Source organism: Leptonychotes weddellii, chromosome X, assembly GCF_054177405.1.
Source record: "Leptonychotes weddellii isolate Sample4059 chromosome X, ASM5417740v2, whole genome shotgun sequence".
NCBI lineage: Eukaryota > Metazoa > Chordata > Mammalia > Carnivora > Phocidae > Leptonychotes > Leptonychotes weddellii.
The window spans coordinates 68709950-68735434 of NC_138385.1; the positions used below are offsets into that span (position 1 = coordinate 68709950).

General features: G+C 40.3%; 1 protein-coding gene and 1 pseudogene across 10 annotated transcripts in view; one reads left to right on the plus strand and one right to left on the minus strand.

Moving 5' to 3' along the window:
- Positions 1–4754: 4754 nt before the first annotated feature.
- The window catches only part of CCNB3 (cyclin B3), a 67079-nt gene continuing 46348 nt past the window's right edge, over positions 4755–25485 (minus strand). For all 10 annotated transcript variants that reach the window (XM_081808870.1, XM_081808872.1, XM_081808874.1 and 7 more), the window contains 5 exons: positions 13723–13860; positions 9932–10087; positions 8976–9125; positions 5124–5254; positions 4755–4901 (listed from right to left, as the gene is read on the minus strand). In XM_081808870.1, the coding sequence (XP_081664996.1) occupies positions 4823–4901; positions 5124–5254; positions 8976–9125; positions 9932–10087; positions 13723–13860 (654 nt within the window). In that variant the 3' untranslated portion in view covers positions 4755–4822. The remainder of the gene's footprint in view (positions 4902–5123; positions 5255–8975; positions 9126–9931; positions 10088–13722; positions 13861–25485) is intronic.
- LOC102727448 (large ribosomal subunit protein eL8 pseudogene) lies at positions 17390–18268 on the plus strand (annotated as a pseudogene).

Sequence of the window (25485 nt, forward strand, 5' to 3'; positions counted from 1 at the left end):
GAATTTTAAATAAATCATTCTGGTCATTGTATGGAGGGTGAATTTGAAGGGAACAAAATTGAAGATAAGGAGACCAATTAGGAAAGTCCCATAAATAATCCACACAAAAGATAAGATCTCAAACCTGGGCAGTGGTAGACAGACACTATGATGAAAATGCCAATTCAAGAAATAGTTAGGAGGTAAAGTTGGCAAGACTTAATGAGGTCACCCTTTTGTAAGGCCATAATCAAAACATGTATGCAAGAAATTGAAAGTGATCAAGACTGATGGCTCCATTAAAAAAAATACTTAGGAATAAATGTAACAATAGAAATATAAGCTTATGGGCGCCTGGGTGGCTCAGTTGGTTAAGCGACTGCCTTCAGCTCAGGTCATGATCCTGGAGTCCCTGGATCGAGTCCCGTATCGGGCTCCCTGCTCGGCAGGGAGTCTGCTTCTCCCTCTGACCCTCCCGACCCTCCCCCCTCTCATGCTCTCTCTCTCTCAAATAAATAAATAAAATCTTTAAAAAAAAAAAAAAAGAAATATAAGCTTATACTTTGATAACTATAAAAACATTGTTGAAAAGAATCAAAGACATAAATAAAAGACATACCATGTTGTAATGCAATCCCTAATAGTTGGGTTGTTATTGTTTTGTTTTTCATAATGCAAGTGCCTGACTTAAACACAATGCCAGTCCCCTCATGTTTCTTTGATTGATTTTGATAACTGATCATTTGGGCCAATTGTTTTTTTCTCTTCCCATACTGTTTTTTCTCTTCCCATACTTTACATTCTTGCTCTTAGGTTTTAAATTCACCAATAAAGAATGAGCCCACAAAACCCTAGGTCCCCACCCTCAACCTCAATAGAAGCAGAACCCTAGGCCTGTGTGTGCAAGGACTCTCCCTTTCCCTCTCCCTCTTCCCCCACCACAATTAGACCTTGCTATGTGCCTCTACATGTGCTGTGTAATTTCCAGAACTTGTAAGTAATAAATCTTGTCTCTTTCAGAATTTCCTGATGTTTACTGCTAAGGGCCTCTTGCAATCGTAATAAGAACCACAAGGATCAGAGCAGGTCCAGCCACAACACTGGTTATCAACAGGCTGAGACTAGCACAAAATACATGTTCATAGATTAGAAGATGTAATATGGTTAAGATGGCAATACTCCTTAAACTGGCCTATGAATTCAATGCAATCTCTATGAAAATGCCAGCTTTCTTTTCAGAAATTGACAAGCTGATGCGAAAATTCATTTAGAAATGCATAGCAAAACAATCTTGAAAAAGAGAAGCGAAGTGGTAGAACTCACAATTTCCCAATTTCAAAACTTACTAGAAAGCTACAATAATCAAGATGGTGTGGTAGTGGCATAAGGATAAACATATAGGTAAGCAGAATAGAACTGAGAGCCCAGAAATAAGCTCTCACATTTACAGTCAGTAAACAAGGTGCCAAGATAATTAAGCGGAGAAAGCATTAGTCTTTTCCAAAAACGGTGCTAGAGCAACTGGATATCCACATGTAGGAAAACGAAGTTGGAAACCTACATCTCACAATATATAAAAATTAATTCAAAATAGATTTAAGACTTAAATGTAAGACTTAAATGGACTAGGCAATGGTTTCTTTTTTTTTAAGATTTTATTTATTTATTTGACAGAGAGAGAGCACAAGTAGGTGGAGTGAGAGGGAGAAGCAGGCTCCTCACTGAGCAAGGAGCCTGATGCGGGACTCGATCCCAGGACCCTGGGATCATGACCTGAGCCGAATACAGATGCTTAACTGACTGAGCCACCCAGGTGTCCCTAGGGAATGGTTTCTTAGCTGTGACACAAAAGCAAAAATATCCGAAAAAATGGATAAATAGGACTTCATCAAAATTAAAAACTTTTATGTTTCAAACAGCACTTTCAAGATTATCTTGTGAAAAGACAATCCATAGAATCAGAGAAAATATTTGCAAATCATATATATGATCCAGAATATATGAAGAATTCTTACCACTCAGTAATAAAGACACAAATAACCCAATTAAAGATGGGCAAAGAACTTGAATAGATATCTCTCCAAAGAGGATAAACAGAGGGCAAATAAGCACATAAAAAAATGCTCAACATCATTGGCCATCAATGAAATGCAAAATAAAACCATAAGAAGATACTTCACTCCCACTAGGATGGCTATAATTAAGATTTTATTTTATTTATTTGACAGAGAGAGACACAGTGAGAGAGGGAACACAAGCAGGGGGAGTGGGAGAGGGAGAAGCAGGTTTCCCGCGGAGCAGGGAACCTGATGAGGGGCTCAATCCCAGGACCCTGGGATCATGACCTGAGCTGAAGGCAGACACTTAAAAGACTGAGCCACCCAAGCACCCCAGGATGGCTATAATTAAAAAGAGATAATAACAAGTGTTAGAAAGAATGTAGAGAAATTGGAACCCTCATATACTGCTCATAGAGATGTAAAATAGTACATAATCCAGCAATTCCACTCCTAAGTATATTCACAAGAGAAATGAAAATATATGTCCACACGAAACCTTGTTCATGAATGCTCATAGCAGAATTACTCATAATAGCCAAAAAGTAGGGAGAAAAAACAGATTTCCATCAACTGATGCCTAAACAAAATGTAGTGTATTCATAAAATGGAATATCATTCAGCAATAAAAGGAAATGAAGTACTGACACCTACCACAACATGGATAAACCTGGAAAACATTATGCTAAGAGAAAGAAGCCAGACACAAAAGGCTACACATTGTATGATTTAGTTTATATGAAAAGTACAGAAGAGGCAAATCTATAGAGACAAAAAAATTAGTGGTTGCCTAGGGCTGGGGGGTAGGGGAGTGCGTAGGACTGGGGTTAACTGCTAATGGGTACAGGGTTTCTTTTTGGGGTGATGAAAATGTTCCAAAATTAGATTATGGCTATAGATGTACAACTCTTGTGAATATACTGAAAACTACTGAATTGTACACTTTAAATGGGTGAATTGTATGATATGTGAATTATATCTCAATAAAACTGTTACAATAAGGTTACAATGAAAACCAATTGCACTGATCTAGAGTCATCAAAATATAAAAAATTCTTGATAAAGAATTAGATGTGCTTCTTTAACAAAGAACTAAATAACAAGACCCAGGTCTAATAGTTGTCTTAATTTTGAAGTAGTGATAAGTGTAAAATAAATTTGGAGACAGGAACGACCACAAAAATGACTGATGGTTCCACAATCACTTCTAAAGAAGAACAGAGTCGAAAAAATGTGGGAGCGGGGCGGAATAATCAAATCAGTTCATTTTTTCCTTTGATGAAGTTTCAGAATTAAAAAGCAGGTAATAAGATACTTCCTTTCAGTGAGGCTGGAATTTGCAAGAGGGATTCCAGCCTAGTGCTTTTAGCATGTTTATGCAAAGTTGGCTATGCAAGCTCAATCACTGCCGAGCAACTTAGACCTCTGGCTGTACCCTTTAGTCACCCTGCAAAATAATGGAACGGGGCACGAGGGAACCCAGTGATGTCTGGTCGCCAAGGCAAAGCAAGTTTGGAGGGGAAATGGGAAACTGACACAGAGAGAAAGAAAGCACTAAGACATCTCAGGGCTCAGAGTGCTCTCCGTCCTGTCCCCAACCACAAAAGGGGATGTGACCAGACTAGCATGGGGAATCTGGGGTCAGAACTGGGGAGGTATTTTCCCCAAGAGTTCTCCATCGACTGTCCCCTCCACCAGATTCCCACCCTCGGGACTGATATTCAAAACATTTGACAAGTAGTTATACATGAGCACGGACCAATCACAACAGTTGCCAGTCACAGTACTAGAATAGAGTCCTAGAGGTCTCCTGCTGTGACAGACATCCCTTACTGCACTTGCTAGATTGCGGGGAGGTCGCAGAGGTCTTAGAGGCAGGATTAAGGCAGTGGCTCTTCATCAACTGGCACAGAGTAGATTCAGCTCCTCTGTTAACAACCAAGATGGCTGTACCAGTACACATCACCCCAAAGGTAGGACAGGGAGAGAGAGCAGAACCTCCGTAAGGCTTTATGAATGAACACTGGCCAAATGATTGATGCCTGCATTCATGGGACGTCTCACTGATTTCACAGGTGGAAAGTTCTCCTCTTGACACAAGATAAGGTCCAAAGGAGATTCTGGCATTCCACTCCAAGCAGTTTTTCAAATTTAGACTCTAGAAAGCTGCTTAACTATGAAAGTAGGGCTATACTAGGGTTAAAATCCTAATTCCCCATCTTTTTGTCATCCAGGAAGAAACAAGGAAAGCAAGCAACCTGAGATGGGGACCAAAGGGTATTGGCCCACACTCCCAGCTGCCCCAGATCTGAACACTGAGGCCTGTCTGTCCGGTAGGGTTCTCTCTCTCTCTTTGAACTGGGCACCAACACCCCAAGGATCCTCCTCGTACAGACTCAGCCTTCAATTTACACCCTAGTTCAATTCTTCTTCCCATGAAGAGAAAGTCTCCAACTAGAGAAGGAAACTGGATAACTTAGATCCTTGAGGCACAGGGAGAAACATCCCTGGGCTATGCGTGGGGCTCCTGAACAATAAGAGGGGACGTGAGCCCTTTTAACGACAAACAATTTTTTATTAAATTTCTAATCAAGTACTGTAATAATTTCTTTTCTTTCATAAAAAGTTAAAAATTTACAACACTGTCAATTTGGGAAAAGACAAACAAAAGAGTAAAAACGAAACACAAGCGACCAAAAGACACATTCAGAGACAGAATAAGTAACAGCTTATTTTAATGCCTGCCTGGCCCTGGTGGCCGCTGCCAGTGTGCCAGCTCCTCAGCCTCAGACTTTGCAGTAGTTGAAAATCTCCTCTAGCTTCAACACGTCCAAGGGGGGGATTTGGGTGACTTCGAAGAAAACCCTGCAAAAGGAAGAGGGGTCTGCTCAGCGTAAAAATAAGCCAAAGCAAACAGGCTCCTTGGAATAAATGGGACATAGGACTCTTGGTTCCCTATATTGGTTTAACCCTAGAGCAGAAAGTAAGGCGAACAGTCCTGAATGTTCCTTTTTCCTTGAGTGCGGCTAGTCTGTGCCTCCCCATGGCTGAGCACAAACCCAGCCTCAACTGGAGCTCAGTACTTACCGGTGAGAATACTTGGAATGCACAGTCTTGAGCTTGTTGCAAGGACGCAATGTCAGCAGGGTGTTTAGCTGCTTGACCAAGGGGTGAAGATCAGAGGTCTTGTAGCCACTGTAATACTCCAGGGCAGGAGCCTGGAAGACGCAACATGAACAGTGACTTTTACCACAGGAAGCGGACCCTTCCTCTATCTCTACCGTCCCAAGTCCAGACTTTGTATACAGAGATAGTCAGACATTTCAAACACTCATACAGCACAGACACTGACCAGTAAGTATAGAGTACGTCCTAGAAGACTACGTTCCAGCTGCAAACTAATGGTATGGCTATCCAGATGAACATATGTATCATCCATCCACAGGTACCAGTTGGATATTAGCCCCGGTTGTAGGTATTCATGTAAGCTGAAATCCACTAAAGAATCTAAGGAACATGACTGATTCTGTAATTTACTCACGCTCAGGTCAAGAGCCAATGGGCAGGCAAACCTCAAAACAAACTTAAGATCCCACGTCAACAGACAACAGGAATTTAAGGCAGTTCCTCTTCTCTGGCTCTAACAGCTCTCATTCCACGCGTTTATGTTCTCATTCAATTTTAAGGATGCCTATTATGTGGCAGAAGTAATACAGCACAGCATTTAAGAGCAAAGGTTCCAGAGGCAAATGGCTTGGGTTCAAATTCTAGCTCCACCAACAGCATGGACTTGAGCCACAGTTATTAATTCCTTGGTGCCCCAGATTCCCACTATGCCAAATGGGGATAATTACAGTAATTGCATCATAGGAGCGAATGAGTTAATACACACAATGCACAGTGGAACAGAGCCTAGCACAAAGTGAGTGCCCAAACAAGGCTAGCTAGGATTAATATTACCAACCCTTGTGTAGGCTGCTGTGAATACAGATGACTAAGGCCCCTGCCCCTAATGAATGTGTAGTGGGGGAGACAGCTGTGCACACAGAGAATTACAGAATGTGTGGGAAGGTCTATGATGGAAGTGAGAATGGGACCCTGGAGAAACAGAGCAGCAAGACCCATGAACTTTGGCCAGGAGAGTCACAGAAAGCTTTGTAAAGGAGGGCACGACTGCAGTGGGTGTTGAAAGTCAAGTGGGCGTTCCACAGGTAAAGAAGAGAAGGTTTATCCTATAAGGCAGTGGTTTTCTAAAAGTGTCTTAAATTACTTTCTCTGAACTCCTTTCTTTTCTTTTTTTCAAATATCTTACCTGGAAGCCTAAATATCTACCTGGGATTGGGAGGGAGAGCTAACAAGCCCACCAATTTGCATCCCTTTACCTTTTACAGGGCCCAGGAGACACTTCTACAGGAATCACAGGGCTCTACTGAATATTGTTTAGAAACCACTGCCACAGGTAAAGGGCAATCACTGGCATGCTGAGCAGGGGAGTAACACATTATATTGGGTGTGTCAAATAAGATTAATGGCTCCACTGTCACTGCACAGGTTCGGGCCCCAATGCTTCATCTTGACTATTATGAAAGCCTACTCACTGGTGTTCCCACTTTTATACTATCTCATTTAATTCACCTTCTCTACTGCTATACCAGTGCTGTTTCCAGAACACACAAAGAGGAGTAGGTCACTCCCCTGCCTCAAAACCTCCCAATGCCTTCATATAAAGTGGGTCTCTCCATTTGGCATCCAAGCTCTCTCACAATCTGACTACACCCTACCGTTACGGTCTCATCTCTCACCACCCCCTATTAATATATCCTCTGCTCTATCTATAGGAAGTGCCTTATTCTGCCCCAAATACCTCACACTCTTCTCATTGCCTTCACATCTGGTCAGTTATCATTCCCTCTACCTAGAATGTCTTCTCTCACAGGTTCCTACTCATCTTTCAAGACCCAACTCAAAAGTCACCTCCTCTGTGAAGCCTTTCTTATCTATAGAGGTGGTATACATAGCATAGAGGACTGTGGGGCCATACTACCTGAGTTCAGATCAGGGCTGACACTTTGCTGATACTCATTGGTGTAACCATGCCAACTGTTAAAACACAGAACTATTTCTATACTGGTCGGCAGGCAGTTTGCTGCCCTGAGTCCCTCAGTTGTCCCCCTCAGAACCTACAACATTTCCCCACGATCTGAAGATCAAAGCCTGGCACAACATGGAGCCTCTCCAGGACCACAGTTCCAAAGCTATGGCCACATCAGTTCTGACGATACAGTATGTATAACAATTTGAACACTACTCCTAATCCCCAAAGACCAGCTCTGCCTCTCATTAGCAAAACATGGGAAGTTATTTCTTATCTGTAAAGTAGGGACGTTAGTACTGATCTTGTGAAAATTAAATGAGTTAATACACAAAGTGCTTAGATCACTGTCTAAGCACTAAATAAATGCTAGCCATTTTTTTCCTTTTCATCATCATCACTGCCATTTACTGAATGCTTTCTCTGTCCCAAGAAATTTCAGTATGACTTGTCCAAGTTCACACAACTGTTTAGAGCAGTCTTTCTTGGTACTGGTAGAGGTTTTCCCAACAGTAGTGGCTGCAGGACTTCTAGGTTGGAGGAGCTTAGGAATGAGTTTTATTTATATTGGGGAAGGAGGCGTTAGGGGACTTCCTCTTCAGAGAAGACCACTATACTATACCTCTGAATCCCCCATTATACACACAGACAATTGCTTGCACAACTCTGGGTCTGTGCTTCTCAAATTATGTTCCAATGAGCTCTCTTAGGGGAGTGGGGGGCAACCTTGCTGGGGGGACTGCAAGGGGCAGGGGCAGAATGGGGTCAGGTAAGAAGGGGGCCCGTCCTACCACCTGCTGCAACCAGAATTATTTCATATTAGTCTGTTTTACAATATTGGGTTTTCAAGTAAGCTTTCTTTGGAATAAAGAGCACTGTGACTAAGAAAAATAAAACAATTCAAAACCATTGCTGTAAAAACCTTTTAAGCAGCCAGGCTCCTAACACGCTGAGATGTCAAAGAATTTGTAACTATGGGTACATGGCAGTTTTATCACTGAGTTTCCCATGACCCTACTTTACACCTTCCTCCCAAATTTACCCTGTGTTTTCTTGCTTTTAATTGAAGTATAGGTGACATACAGTACTACATTAGTTTCAGGTGTATGACCTGAAACTAGTGACTCAACATTCACATACATTGCGAAATGCTCACCATGGTAAGTATAGTCACCATCCGTCACCATACAACGTCATTACAATGCTATTGACTATACTCCCTATGCTGTACTTTACGTCCCTGTGACTTATTTATTTTGTAACTGGAAATTTGTGCCTTTTAATCCCCTTCACCTATTTTGCCCTTCCCTCCACCCCCTCCCCTCACTAGTTTGTTCTCCATATTTATGAATCTGTTTCTATTTTGTTTTTTTTATTTTTTTAAGATTTCATTTATTATTCTGAGAGAGTGAGAGAGAGAGAGAGAGAGAGAAAGAAAGAGAGCACAAGATGGGGAAGCGGCAGATGGAGAAGCAGGCTCCCCACTGAGCAGGGAGCCCAATGCGGGGCTTGATCCCAGGACCCTGGGATCATGATCTGAGCCAAAGGCAGACGCTTAACCAACTGAGCCACCCAGGTGCCCCCTGTTTTGTTTTTTTTAGATCCCACAGATAAGTGAAATAATACAGTATTTGTCTTTCTCTGACTTATTTCACTTAGTATAAGATCATACAGGTCCATCCATGTTGTCACAAATGTAAGATTTTATTCTTTTTTATGGCTAAGTAATATTCGTGTGTGTGTGTATGTGTATACACCACATCTTCTTTATTCATCCATCAGTGGACACTTAGGTTGCTGATTCTGTGCTTCTAAATCTCTACCCCATGCCCCCGGCAAGTGTTTACCCAGTGTCCGAGCTTCTTCATATAGAGGGCCAGGAGGAAGGAGCCAGCAGCTAGTTTGGAAGCCCTCTCCTGGACATAGTCGTATTCCTGCAGAGTCATCTCACAGATGAAGCGGGACAAAGTCAGTGTCTTCATGTTGGCACGGAGACACTGAGGGTAGCAAGAAGACTGGCTCAGCAATCAATTCAGAAAAGCAGCACCTAGCAGAAGACCCACTGTACCCACTCTCTCCAGTTATCCCACTTCAGGCCTAAATGGCTCTCTGTCTGAACAATTTACCACTCTTGCGACCATGACTCACACTAAGGACCCTACCCCCAAAAGCACAGACTCTTTCAGGCAGGGATTCTGAAATCGGCCAGCGGGATTTGCTACCTCTAGAGTTTTTAATCAAATTATCAAGTACCCTTGTGGTACCCTCCCCCACATCCCCTTTCTTCGCAAGTTATCCTTTGAAGAGCTGAAACTCTATAACTTTGCCCCTGGCTCCACCCTAGAAATATTCCATGCTCCAAAAGAATTTCCCTTTTCTTGTTTGAATCTTTTTTAAAAATTATAACCTATAACACACACATAGAGGAAAGTACACAAGTGTACTTGTAGAATACAATAAATAATTATAAAGTGACCTCCCCTGTAATCAACAGTCAGATGATGGAAGAGAACTTTACCAGCATTTCCCCCCAACTTCCCACGTGTCCCTTCCTGATCAAAGACTCTTCTTCCCCTCCCTTACACTGCCTTCCCCTCAAAGCATAAAGGTACACCATGAAATCTTCAATTCTGTTCCCCCCCACACTTCATAAAGGTGGTCAGTCTAGGAGGGTGGGCTGAAGAAGAAATTCCCCTGTCCCCTGTTGCCCCTTTCCCTTTTCCTACCATTCAAGCAGCTACTCTGGGTATGGAGGGGACTAACCCAGTAGTGGGAGAATGAGGATGTGCCTCCTCCCTCTTACCCTAGCATATCTGCGCAGGAAATGATAGGCGATGGGAATGTTGATATCAAATTTGAGAGTTTGCAGGATGCTGATTTCCATGGTGAGCATCTCATCTCGCTGATAAATATCATCACAGATGTATAGGAAGTCATCTACACAAGGTGGGCAGGACTCCTATGGGTGGAGAGAAGAGATAGTCACAAACAGGCAAAGAGAGCCCACTCCTCTCTGCTTTGAGATAAAAGGCAGTGGGGGAGAGAAGTGAAAGATAGGAGGCAATAACGTTTCCCAGCATAAACCTTCAAGGTCGCTCTGAGAGCAACCTTCTGGTTGATTTGAGTGGCCCATGTGAAAAACAAAATCAGAGACATAGGAGACATCTGCCCCAAAACTGCACCACTGGAGAGAGAATCGGGCCTTGTGGGGTAGATTCTTACACTATTCGGAGTGGCATAATATGGCACAGGAACCAGTAGCAATGATCTCTCTTCTATTTTTTTAAATATTTAATTTATTTATTTGAGAGAAGAGAGAGCACAAGCAGGGGGAGTAGTAGAGGGAGAGGGAGAAGCAGACTCCCTGCTGAGCAGGGAGCCCGACGCAGGACTCGATCCCAAAACCTTAGGATCATGACCTGAGCCGAAGGCAGATGCTTAACCGACTGAGCCACCCAGGCGCCCAATGATCTCTCTTTTAATGAGTGAAAGCCTGGAATGAGAAATCTAAGGCCTGCTCTGGGGGAAGGGAGGAAAGAAGACCACAGAAAGTGGAGCTAGAGATGGAAAATAAGCCGGCACATTGTTTCCCAGTCTAAGAAATGAACAAGGATGTTTGGGAAGGGGCTCTACTGGGGTAGCAGGCAGTGAGAGACAGGCAGACCAGCACAGAGAGAGCCTAAGCAGAGACTGAGGACTGCAGAGAGTGGGAGGATATGCTCAGGGGCTAGACAGGGGAGATCCAGACCCAGCCAAGGGTGAGAAGGACCCCTAACTGGGAAGCACCTTAACATGTCCTGTCGTCTGCAGGGTGAACCTTGGTTTTGGGGAGAGGACTGGGAAGCAGGAAGACCCCGAATCTTTTATCCAGCTGCATCTAACTGCCCACCGCAGCGTTCTTCCCACACCTTTCTCTGTCTTTCTATTTTGAGATCTCAGACTAGACTAACCCTCTATTTTGCAGACAAGGAAATTGAGGCACATAAAGAGGAAGCAAATTACTCAAGTTCACACAGCAACCTAGCAGCAATACCAGGCCAAGAAACTCTCCCTTCCTTTGCCCTGCTCACCAGTGGTTCCTTCCTTTCTTCTCTCCTCAGACCATCTCCACACCTCCCTTTGCAAAAGTCTTTCTGTACTTCTCAATCCTGTGAGGGAAAGACACCCCTTCTCCAAAAAACATAGTGGGGGCCCTTCATCCTGATAACCAGAACAGGGTTCTGGTACTCCTGGTTCCCAGATTTGCTAAGAAGTGCCTCTTTGTACTCTGCTCTTCATTCTGCTGTTGGCCAGGGACCCCCAACTTCTTTTTAACCCTCTTGAGGCTGAGGCATGGAGGACTTAGTACCTTAGTACTTAGTACCTTGTGCTAAGCCACAAGGATAGTCCTAGGTAGGAGGAGGAAAGAGGAGGGAGAGGAGGGAGAGGAGGGAGAGGAGGGAGGCGCAGAGGGAAGGAGAGCAAAGAATGAACCAGGGAGTGCCTGATCAGGGAAGGAAATGAGCCAGAGAGGGAAGCAGCAAAGGAGGGAGCAAGGGAGAGAGTGAGAGAAGAGAAAGGGAGAAAGGGAAGGAGGAGGCCAAAGAGGAAGGAAGGGACAGAGGGAGGAGGGAGGAAGTGAGTCAGGGAAGGTATGCAGGAGGGAGAGAGCCAGGGAGAGAGAGAGGGAAAGAGGATAGAAATGAGCAAGTGATAGTGGGTGGGAGGAAATGAACACTGGAGAGGAAAGGCAGTAATCAAGAGGGGGAGCTTGGAGGGAGCAGACTGTGAGGGGGAGCAAGCGAACCGGGGAGCAAGTGAGTAGGGAAGGAAGTGAACCTGAGAGGGAAATAGTGAGGAAAGGAGCCAGGGTGGGAGGGGGAAAAGAGAGAAGCAGCAAGAGAAAAAGGAGATGAGAGAAGGAAGGTGGGAAGTGGCTAGAATTAGAGGGAGTCATAGTGCCAGGGTGCCAGGGAGCAAGAGTGGGTGGTAGAGAGGGAAGGAGCACATGAAGAAGGGAGAGAAGGAATGAACAGAAAAGGGAGGAGAGAGGGGATGGAAGAGGGAGGGAGTGCAGCATGAAAGGAATGAGGTGGGGAGTGAGAAGAGATGGGACAGAGGGAAGAGAGCAAAGGAAGGGAAAAGAGAGGGAAGAAAGGAGTAAGGGAGGGAGGGAAGCTGGGAGGGAAGAGGATGGAATGGGACAGAGTGAGGGAGCGCGATGGGAGGGAGAAGGTGGCAGGAAAGGAGACCGCAGAAGAAGGGATGGATAGAATAAGGGTGGGAGAAGGGGAAAAAGGGAACCAGGGAGGGAGGGAAAGAGAGATACAGGGAGGAAACCCAGTTTGTAGTGTATGAGCACACCAGGCAAGGATGGAAGAATGAAGGGAGGGATGAGGGAGGGATTGAGGGAAGGCTGGTAAAAGGAAGGGAGTTAGGGAGCAAGGGTGGAAGTGAAGCAAGGAGGGAAGTGAAGCAAGAGCTGCAAGAAAGTGAGGCAAGTAAGAAGCAAAAGAGGGAGGACTGGAATGAGGAAGGGAGATAAGGATCTAGGGAGGGAGGGAGGGAGTCAGGAGGGAGGGAGGCAAGAAGCAAGTTAAGGATAAAGCTGCGGAAGGAGCAAGTGAGGGAGCACAGAAACAAACCCACAGTTCTAAAGCTCTTTGAATTCAGTAAAAGTTGCTCTCTCTCTGCTTCTAAACGCTAAGGTTTCACACAAGTAGCCTATCATGGAAAAATCACAGTTGAACAAGATCATTTAGCATCTGAGGAAGAGGAAAGAATCAGAGAAATGAGATGGCTTCAGGTTAGGAAAGAAAGGCCAGCAGGGCGCCTGGGTGGCTCAGTCAGTTAAGCATCCAGCTCTTGATTTCAGCTCAGGTCATGATCTCAGGGTCCGGGGATGGAGCCCCGCTCAGCGGGGACACTGCTTCGGGATTCTTGCTCTCCCTCCCTCCATGCTCTCTCTCTCTCTAAGATGAATGGATAATTTCTTCAAAAAAGAAAAGAAAAGAAAAGCCAGCAACTTGCTTTTATAATGCTACTTCAAAAATAACTATTTCACCTGGACTCACTACCATCTGTACCAGGCCATGTTTTCTTAAATGTCTCCAGCACCCAGGTTTGGAATTGCTTTCTTATCTATGCAGTTCAAGACTCCACTAGGTGGAGAGGAAGTTGGTGGAAGAAGAAAAGAGTGCGGGGGTGGGTGGAGAATTATGGATCAGAAGGAAGACTCACAAAGAACAATGTATTTAACTAGGCATATGCCCACATACACATATCTTCAAAGAAGAAATGAAAGAACCCTATGGATGCCAGGAAACAAATATACCACCACTGCCACCCAACACCAGTGTCCCTGCTAGAAAAGACCGACCAAAAAAAGGTAGGAAATATTATTTGTGTGTGTATGTATGTAATTATACATGCACACACACAGGTGCACATACATGCAAATGTAAGTGCATGTATATGTGCATGGGTATATACGTGTAGATGATATATACACACAGATACATACATATATGCACATATAGGCATACAAATACATATATATCAGACTTGGGTAGAAACTTGATTAATTTTCTCCAGGCTCTCTGAACTCAGGCTCACCTCAAATTTTGCTGCAATCAGAAATGCAGTGGAACCAAGGAGTTGTAGCTTGTCCCTCTTGCATACTACCTCCATAAGGTAGTGATCCACCAGTTTCACTGCCAAGTACAGGGTCTCGTGACTCATCTCAAAGGTCATCTGGAGGAATACACAAACACGAATGTGTCATATTTTCCCACCCCAAGGCCACATCCAGTAGATCTAACTACATGGTCTGTGGCACTGAAGACAGTGGAACTACCAGACCTGGCCCACCGAGACTCAGCCAGCTATGAATGTGGGAACTGCTTCAGCTAGGTGCCTAGATCTAGATCTCCTGTGCCTTTGAGGACCCTGGCATTATCCATCCCTCCATATTTAGGTAGATGACCAGTCTTATAAATCAGAGAGAGATGAGGCGCCTGGGTGGCTCAGTCGGTTGGGCGTCTGCTTTCAGCTCAGGTCATGATCCCAGCATCCTGGGATAGAGCCCCGTGTTGGGCTCCTTGCTCAGCGGGGAGTCTGCTTCTCCCTCTCTCCTGCTCGTGTGCTCTCTCTCAAATAAATAAAATCTTTAAAAAAAAAAGTCAGAGAGATGCTCTGCCTTCTCTATGAGCACCTTGAGTGAACACACCCTCTCCCCTTGATCTCCAGTACTTAAGATTCTTGCTTTCCCCATTTGCTACTACATTATACAGTGAACTCCCCCAAAGAGATCATGTTCCTTTACCTCTAAAATACAGAGACCCGTTTATTAGTACATTCATTCATTAGTCTCTCTTCCCAATTAGATATGCCATTAGAATATATGGATTAGGAGAAAGTACCAATAGCACCATTTGGAAGTGAGCTGAGGGACTAGAGAAGACAGAATGAGATTAAAGCATTAGTAGTATAATCCTCTTTCCCTTTTTTTTCTCTCATCTATCTTTGCCTTGCCTTCACCAACTCCAAGAAACCACCTCCTATAACTCTAGACCCAGTGTTAGTTCTGGCCCATATGGCATCTTTGTGCAAATTAGGAAAAAAAAAAAAGAGTGATGTCTTTGGGTGAATGCAGCCCTGCAGGCACACATCTTATCAAGTAAACAATACCTTTATATGAATTAGCAAAAGGTACCCCTGCCTCAAGGCAGAGCAGCTCCACAGCCAGAAAGTACAGCTTGACAAACGGTATGAGCTGGATTCCATCGCCCACTTTTGTCTTGCCTAGGAACCTTGTGTAGGCACAATCTGCACTACACACAGGCGTCCTTCCCAAACCTCAGTGATGCTTCTTCCTCTCTACCCCTTAAGTTCTTAGATTCAAGAACAATAAAATCTACACTAATCCAACACTTCAACCAATGCAGGAATCTTCTCTTTAATGTCTCCACCAAATAATTGTTCAGTTCCTGCTATAGAACTCCAAATACAGCCTGATCTCTCTTTGAAGGGTTTTAATGGAAAATTTTTCCTTATACTGAGTAGAAATCGCCTTCCTGGTAAAATTCGCTTACTTCATTGGGCCTCCTTTTATGTAGGCTCCTCTTATTCACCGAAGCCTAGATGTCCAAAAAGTAGGCCAATAAGAAGCACTGGAGAAATGGATGATTATCAGAAAATGGTTGAGGGCGCCTGGGTGGCTCAGTTGGTTAAGCGACTGCCTTCGGCTCAGGTCATGATCCTGGAATCCCGGGATCGAGTCCCGCAACGGGCTCCCTGCTCGGCAGGGAGTCTGCTTCTCCCTCTGACCCTCCCCCATCCCATGCTCTCTCTCTCAAATAAATAAATAAAATCTTAAAAAAAAAAAGAAAGAAAATGGTTGAATACATCAGTCAGCAATAGATGCATTAAATTTTTAAATAACAGAAATACCAAGAAGCTGTTCTTACTGCTCCTGGGATATGGCCTTGGATTTTCTCAGCAATCCATCCTTACCGGTTTCCTACTGCAATGTAATAAATTACCACACACTTAGTGGCTTAAAACAACACAAATTCATTATCACAGATCTCGAAGTCAAAAGTGCAAAATGGGACTCACTGGGCTAAAAAAAAATCAAGGTGTTAAGAGGGCTGCGTTTCTTTCTAGAGGTTCTAGCAGAAAACCCTTCTTCTAACTTCTACAAGCTGCCCACATTCCTTGGTTTGTGGTCCCTTCCATCCTCAAGGCCAGCAATGGCCAGCAGAGTCTTTCTCACACTGCATTACTCTCTGCCTCCCTCTTCCACATTTAAGAACTCTTGTGATTACACTGGGTCCACTTGGATAATCCAGGATAGTCACTGTATCTTAAATTTGGCTGACTGCAATCTTAATTCCATATTCTATTTTAATTTCCCTTTGCCATGTAAAGTAACTTATTCATAGATTCTGGGAATTAGGATGTGAACATTTTATTCTGCCTACCACATTTTCCAGAGGAATGTCATAAGAAAGAGATGGAGAGAGTTCATGCAGATGAATGACTACCACCATAAGTATCAAGAAATCGAGGTCAAATAATTACCAAAAAAAAGACAGTAAGAATGGAAAGTAGCAGTTCTCTGAGGATGATACCTCTATGAGTAAATGACAAAACCAATGCTTGCATAGCTTCTTTCCAGTACATCTCATAGGCACTTGGCCACCCATGTAACATGTTGTTAAGAAATGGTTAACATCTAACATGTGGGTAATATCTGAATGAATGGCTGAAATTCGGAGTCAATAAATATTTGAATTAGCAGCAGGGTCAGTGATAGCAATCTTCCTTCTTTGAATGTAAGACAGTATTCTTCTAACATAATTCTACCACTCGGGACTACACAGAGCAAGTCTAATTATTCTTGTGACAGCCCTTCAGCTACTGAAGACATTTACCATGTCTCTTATAAATTTCCATTCTAGACCAAATAACTTGACTTCCTGTAACTATTCTTCACATGATACAGTTTTCTGTCCCCTCAGCATCAGGCTCCACGTAAGGAGCCTGACTTTGTGCCAGTTAGAGAAAAGTGGCAGGGCTCTAGATAATTCAAGCAGCTACAACACCCTTCTAATTCTTCATAAATGATTATGCTCCTTAACTGGGGATGGGTAAGAAGGAACAAAAGGGAAGTAATAAATAAATAAATAACTATAGAAATTATAAAGAGTACTCTTCGTCTCAAAGGAGGAAACAAATTTGACAAAATTTATCTCAAATTCCAAAACTCAAAGACCATCTTCTGCAAAGATGAATAAATGGAGAAAATAACCCATTTACATGAAAAATAACAAGCAATTTTTCAAGGAGAAATGTTCTGAGAAACCAGAGCAAGTGTCTACTTATGAAAGCTTTTCACTTCAAAGAACTGAAATAAACATAAAAAGTATACTCCCCACAAGATCTGAGAGAACACTGAATCTATGAAAAGAGAACACTCTGAGATCCAGAAAGACTGGTTTCTGATGAAAAAGCAATTACTTAATTAAAAAATGTAATAGGGGAAGTGAATAGTACATTCAGTTATGACAAAAATCAAATCAATATTTCAAAGGCTGCTTTAAGAAATTCTCCCAGAACTGAGAGGTAAGAGAGAGTTGAAGATAATGAATGAAAACCTGAGACACAAGAACAAATTCTGGAGATACACACACACACACACACACAGAATGAGATAAGAGGCCAAAGAGAGATAATGATAAAAATTTCTCTGAGCCAGTCTCTCCTCCAGCCATCCAAGATGCTGAAAGGAAAGAAGGCTAAGGGGAAGAAGGTGGCCCCTTGGCAGGAAGCCAAGGTGGTGGTCAATCCCCCGTTTTAGAAAAGGTCCAAGAATTCTGGCATTGGACAGGACATCCAGCCCAAAAGGGACCTCACCCACTTTGTCAAATGGCCCTGCTACATCAGGCTGCAGCGGCAAAGGGCTATTCACTATAAATATCTAAAAGTCCCTCCTATGATTAACCAGTTCACCCAGGCCTTGGACCACCAAAGAGCTACTCAACTGCTTAAGCTGGCCCACTAATACAGACCAGAGACCAAGCAAGAGAAGAAGCAGAGATTGTTGGCCCAGACTGAGAAGAAAGCTGCTGACAAAGAGGATGTCCCCACTAAGAAGTTGCCTATCCTTCCAGCTGGGGTTAATACTGTCACCACCTTGGTGGAAAACAGGAAGCCTCAGCTGGTAGTGATTACACATGATGTGGATCTCACTGAGCTGGTTGTCTTCATGCCTACCCTGTGTCATAAGATGGGGGTTCCCTACTGCATTATCAAGGGGAAGGCCAGGCTGAGATGTCTGGTCCACAGGAAGACCTGCACCACTGTTGCCTTCCTACAGGCTAACTCAGAAGACAAAGAAGCTCTGGCTAAGCTGGTGGAAGCTATTAGGACCAATTACAATGACGGGTATGATGAGATCCACCGTCGCTGGAGAGGCAAAGTCCTGGGTCTAAAGTTGGTGGTTCACATTGCCAAGTTGGAAAAGGCAAAGGCTAAAGAACTGGGACCAAACTGGGCTAAGGGTATGCTGTTGAATTTTCTGAACATAAAAGTAATAAAAATTATCTTTCAAAAAAATTTTTCTCTGAGCCAAAGAAAGATTGAATCTTCAGACTAAAAGAACTCACAACATACTGGACAAAATTAAGGAAAACATATCTACATCTAGAAATGTCAAAAATAATTATTTGTAGGGAAGGTAATGTATTAAACAATAATAATATGGATCTAAAAGTCTCAGTTATCTTGACTAAAAATAGAAGCAGAAATAAACTAAAAGTGTGCAAATTATCTCATCATACTCCAGAGGCAATTAATAGATAAGGTTCACTAGAGAGGCTGATTAAATAATGGGCTATATCCATATAATAGAGTATTATGCAACACTTTAAAAGAATAAGGTAGATCTATAATTATATGGAAAGATTACTAAGACATTCTTAAAAGAGCAAGATGCAGAGCAATGTGTACAGCATGACCTATTCATAACAAAAATATCATAAAACCCACACTCATTAAAAAGCTGCATTTTTATGCTTATATGTGTGTACGTTCATGCATTACTCATAAAATTTAAGATTTTTTAAAATTTTATTTAATTTTTTATGTTAGTCACCATACAATACATCATTAGTTTTTGATGTGGTGATCCATGATTCATTGTTTTCATATAACACCCACTGCTCCATGTGGTATGTGCCCTCCTTAATACCCATCACCGGGCTAACCCATCCCTCACCCCCCTCCCCGGTGTGTTTCTCGGATTTTTATTTATTTATTTTTTTAAAGATTTTATTTATTTATTTATTTGACAGAGACAGAGACAGCGAGAGCAGGAACACAAGCAGGGGGAGTGGGAGAGGGAGAAGCAGGCTTCCCGCTGAGCAGGGAGCCCGATGCGGGGCTCGATCCCAGGACCCTGAGATCATGACCTGAGCCGAAGGCAGACGCTTAACGACTGAGCCACCCAGGCACCCTGTTTCTTGGATTTTTAAAGAAAAGATAGTCAAAACTTAATAAAAGTGATAACATACACATAAAAGGATCTGGAAGGATACACACTAAATTATTTATAGCTGTTATCTCTAAGCCATAAGAAGAAAATGGTTGATTTTATTCATATACATATACACAAATATATATGAATACATACACACCTTATAAATATATATTAATTGATAGTTTAAAAAATTGTATGGGGCAGAGGATTTAAGGTGAGATGGAGGGGGTGAAGAAATGCCAGGAGAAATAAACTAAACAATGATTGTGGATGGTTACCACACTGCTCTTAGACTTTGCTAAGTAAAGCAGAAAAATAAATTAGCATATAAATTATATAATTATTAAATCAAAATTAATTGATATAATGATCTTTTGTATTCTAGAGAATACCTGTTTTCTACAAACATCAGTGAATCATTTATAAAAACCCATTATATCTGAAGCCATGAAGAAAATCTCATTAACTTAAGAAAAACAGAAATTATCATTCAGGTCACATTCTCAACACACAGTACAATAAATCTAGAAATTGGCAATAAAAGGATAAACCAAACCAACTAAAGAAAAGAAAAGCATTTGAAAAAAATGGTAAGCACTATTCTTAAAGAAAAAACAAAACCTAGGTCAATAAGGAAATAAAAATTGCAATCACAGATTACTGAGAAAAAAACAAGACAGCTACAACACTATCTTTCAAAATTAATGGAATGTAATCAGAACTGTTACTTAGAAGAAAATGTATACCTTTAAAGCTTTTATTCTGAAGTCAGAAATAATTAAAATAGACTAAGCATGCATTTTAAGAAGCTAAGGAAGACAACAGAATAAACCTTAATAAACTAAGAGTAAATTAACAAATACTAAAGCAGATGTCAATAATTTTTTTAAAAAAGAAAAGCTATATAAATATATCCATGAACTGGTTCTTTGACCAGAAAACTGAATGAAACTCCTGCAAGGAACACTGAAGACAGCATGCACATGTATGCAAACACATGAAAGCAAGCTAACACATCACACATATTTTAAATGAAAAAATAAATAATTACAAAGAATTATAAAAGAATACCATGTATAGTCTATGATGGTAGCTGTGAAAAACCAACAAAATGAATGAATTTTAAATACGATATAAACCACAAAAATGACTCAAGAAGAATAATAAATCCTTAGTAGGCCAATAATCATCAATGTTATTAGAGTTACCAAAGAATGACACACATAAATGGCACCATGCATCAATAAGTTCATGGGCCAGTTCACCAAGGAAAATAATTCCTGTGTTAAACTTAATACTATAGGAAAATTTTTCTAGTTATGTTAGGCTAGAACAGTCCTAGTACCACAACTTAATAAAGACAGCACCAAAAACTTACAAAGGAATCTTATTTGTGAATATAGAAGCAAAAATTCTAAATAAAGTATAAGCAATCAAATCCAACAGTAAATTAAATAAACCATGACTAAGTTCAGCAACGTAGATGAATACAAAGTAAGTACAGAGTATGGTGACTAACATAGCATAATAAAATAAAAAAATAAGTACAGAAAAATATTAATTGCTTTCTCAATATATGAATAAATTTAAGAATTAAAGAAAAAAGGATAATATTCATAACATTAAAAAAATTCCTCAATACCCAAGAAAAACCTTTCAAGTCAGCGAGCCCAATATGAAGAGAATCTTTTAAAACTTAAAATTACAAAAGAAGATCTGTAAATTCTCCCTGAATTAATCCCAACAGGTTATTTTTGAAAAGCTGACAAAACTATTCTACCGCTCACCTGGAAGAATTACTGTGTGAGAACCATGAATATTTTGTAAAATAAGTAAAGAGGCAATAAATGTGTTACAAACCATAATAATAAAAACAGCATACTACTGATATTAGAATAGACAAATGTACTAAGGAATAGAATTGGAAAGACCATAAACAAACCCAAGTATATGTGATTAAAGATTAAGAGGGACAAACTTCCAGTTATAAAACAAGTAAGTCACACAGGTGAGAAGTAGAGCATAGGGAATACAGTCAATAATACTGTAATAATGCTGTATGGCAACAGATGGTAACTACACATTGTGGTGAGCATGGAGTAATGTACAGAATTGTTGAATCACTACGTTGCACATCTGAAACTAATATAACACTGTATGCTATGTATACTTCAATTATAAAAAAACATGTCAATTCAAACCAGTGGATAATGAAAACCAATAAATGGTATTAGAATAACTGGATAATCATTGGGGTAAGGTGTATAGGTGCTGACACCAAAATCAAAATAAATTCCAGACAAAGATTTAAAAATGTGAACATGAAACTATAAATGTTCTAGAAAAAATTCAGAGAAATATTTAAATTATGACTGGATAAGACTTCTAACCAAGAAACAAATCTTAAAACCATAAAGAAAAAAACTGATGGACCTAACTACTTAAAATGCCAATGCTACTGTACATCAACTTAAAAAAACATATTAAAATTTTTCATTTATCAGATGGCAAAAAATAGAACACTCTATTTTGCTAAGATTATGAGAAAATCACTTTTCTTCAGTATAAATACAATGGGCATGATATTTCAGAATAGTGCCTATATGTACAAAAATTCTAAATGTGCATTGCTTTGATCTAATACTTCTATTCCTAGTAATTTAATACAGAAAAACAACAGTACAGTCATGAACCATGGAAGCATATGCATGTTCCCTATAGGGTTATTTCTAAGAGCAAAATTTAGAAATAACCTAAATGTCCATTAATAGGGGGTTGGATTACATAATGACAGTTGAAGAACAGAATACTATGTAGTCAACATAAATGATATAGAAATATATCAATTTATCTGGAAAGATGTCACAATTACATGAACATGGTTACAAAAGAAAAAAAGCAAGTCACAAAACACTATAAAGAGGATATAACTAATCTCCAATGTGTATGTTCCTAGCAGATTTTCAAAATACACAAAGCAAACAATGACAAGACTGAAAAAATATATAAATTCACAATTATAATTGAAAATTTCAGTACTCTTCTCAACAACAGAATTAGTACACAGAAAAACAGCAAGGATAATGAAGAAATTAACAACATTAACCAACTGGATCCAACGGACATTTATCGAACACTCCATCCAACAGCAACAGAATACACATTTTCTCGAGTGCACTTGGAACATTCAACAAGACAGACCACATCTGGATATTAACCCTTTAAATTTTTAAAGAATTAAAATAATACATAGTGTTTTCTTTGACCACAATGGAATTAAACTAGAAACTGATAACAGAAAAATAACAGCAAAAACTCCAAACACTTGGATATCAAATGACAAACTTCTAAATAGTCCAAGGATCACAGAGGATGTCTCCCAAAATCTGTGGCATGCAGCTAAAGCAGTGCTTAGGGAGAAATGTATAGCATTAAATGCTTCTATTAAAAAAGAAGAAAGGTCTTAAATCAATAACCTGAGCTTCCACCTTAAGAAACTAGAAAAAGAAGAGCAAATTAAACCCAAAGCAAAAGGAAACTATAAAAATTGGAGCAGATACCAATAAAACTGAAAAGAGAAAAACAGTAAGAAAATGAATGAAATGAAAACCTGGTTCTTTGAGAAGATCAATAAAATTGATAAGCTTCTAGCAAGATTGATAAACAAAAAGAAGACACAAATTACCAAATATCAGGAATGAAAGAGTGAATAATAAGGGAATACAGGAACAACTCTATGCATATAAATTAGACTTAGATGAAATGGACCAATTCCTTGAAAACCACAAACCACAAATCAAGTCACCTGAAACAAAACAGGTAACTTGAGTAATCTTATAACCATTAAAGAAATTATATTCTTAGTTAAAATCCTTCAGGAAAAAGAAAAAAAAACTTCAGGCACAAATAACTTCACTTGTGAACTCTACAGAACATTTAAAGAATAAGTAACATTAATTCTACACATCTCTTCTAGAAAAGAGAAGAGGGAGATACTCTCAAATTATTTTATAAAGTCAGTATCATCCTCATACCAAAACCAAAGACAGTACAAAAATACAAAAAGAATACTACAGAGAAACGCCCATCATAAACACAGATACAAAAATCCTCAACAAAATATCAGCAAATAAAATCCAGCAATATTTAAAAAGAATAATACACCAGGACCAAGTGGGATTTATCCCAGGAATGAGGCTGCTTCAATACTTGAAAATCAATCAACATAATCTACCATATTAATAGTCTAAAACAAATAAAATTGTATAAACAGATGCAGATGGAAAAAGCATTTTACAAAATTCAACATCCATTCATGATAAACATACATCAGCAAACTAGGAATGGAAAGTAAGTATCTCAACCTGATCAAGGGTGTCTACAAAAACTCTACAGTTAAGATCATACTAATGGTGAAAGACTAACTGCTTTCTTCCTAAGATCAGGAACAAGGCAAGGTTGTCCACTCTCACTGTTGCTATTCAACATAATAGAAGTCCTATGCAGTGGAATAAAACACAAAAATGAAAGTAAAAGCATGCACATTGGAAAGGAAGAAATAACACTGTCCCCATTTGCAAATGGCATAATTGTCTATGTAGCTAATCTCAAGAAATCTATAAAAACAAAAGAACTCCTAAGAATTAATAAGTAAGTTTTAGCAAGGTCATAGAATACAAGGTCAATACACAAATATCAATATTTCATACTAGTAGTATACAAATGGAAAACTACATTTTTAAAAATATCATTTACAATACTACACCTGAAACTAATGATGTACTATATGTTGGCTAGTTGAATTTAAATTAAGAAAAATATCATTTACAGTAGCTCCAAGAAAAGAAAATATTTTGGTATAAATCTAACAAAACACGTACAGGATCTATATGGTAAAAAGACAGAAATCAAAGAAAACCGAAATAAACGAAAGACATACCACATTCGTGGGTATGGAAGATTCAACACAGAAAAGATCTTAATTCTTTTCAAATTGACCTATAGATGTGTGTTGATGGTCTGCAAGACCACCCCAAGGTACAATGATTCCTAGTCAGAGGACTCAGCATATAGTCATACTCATGGCTATGATTTATTATAACAAAAGACAGAAAGCAAAATCAAGTAAATGAGAACATGGGCAAAACTTGCCAAAAACAAGAAACAAGCTTTCAAGAGTCTTATTCCAATAAAGTCAGTCGCTCAGGATGCACTTAGTTCCTCCAGGAATTAGATGTGACAATACATGTAAAGTGCTGTCTACCAGGGAAACTCAGTGCCTAAGATTTTATTGGGAGCTAGTCATGTAAACACTCTCTGCCTAGCATGTACCAAAATTTCAGACTCACAAAAGGAAAGGTGTTCAGAATAAACCACATTGTTTTGTTTTTTTTTTTACTAATATATAATGTATTATTTGTTTCAGGAGTACAGGTCTGTGATTCATCAGTCTTACACAATTCACAGCGCTCACCACAGCACATACCCTCCCCAGTGTTCATCACTAAACCACACTGTTAATACAAAGAGTTTAGGCACAGTTATCATTAAGGGAGGGTTTTATAGCAGTGTAGGGAACTGTTTACCAGTCAACTTCTCAGATGCCCAGACATGGGCCAACTTTGCAAACAGGACTTTCTAAGGATAGCAGTATTTGGCCTGTTAACTCTTTTCTGCACAAGATGTAACTCAATTCCAATCAAACTCTCAGCAGGATTTTTTTGTAGATATGAACAAACTGATTCTAAAATTTATATAGAAAAGCAAATGAACTAGAATAACTAAAACAATTACGGAAAAAAAAAAGAATGGAGCTGGACGGATCACATCACCAAGTTTTAAGACCTACTATAAAACTACAGGAATAAAGACAGTGTGATATTGGCAAAGTGACAGACACAGAGATCAATAAAACAGAATAAAGTATAGAAATAAGTACAGAAATAGATCCACACAAATAAGGTCAATAGATTTTTGGCAAAGATGCAAAAGCAATTTAGTAGGAAAAAAGTATATTTTCCCACAAATGGTGTTAGAACAAATGGAGATACATATGCAAAAAAAAATGAACTTTGACCTCAAAAACCTCATACTATACAAAAATTAACTCAAAATGGATTACAGGGACGCCTGGGTGGCTCAGACGGTTAAGCGTCTGCCTTCAGCTCAGGTCATGATCCCAGCGTCCTGGGATCGAGCCCCGCATCGGGCTCCCTGCTCAGCAGGAAGCCTGCTTCTCCCTCTCCTATTCCCCCTGCTTGTGTTCCCTCTCTGTCTCTATGTCAAATAAATAAAATTTCTTTAAAAATCTTTAAAAAAAAAATGGATTACAGATT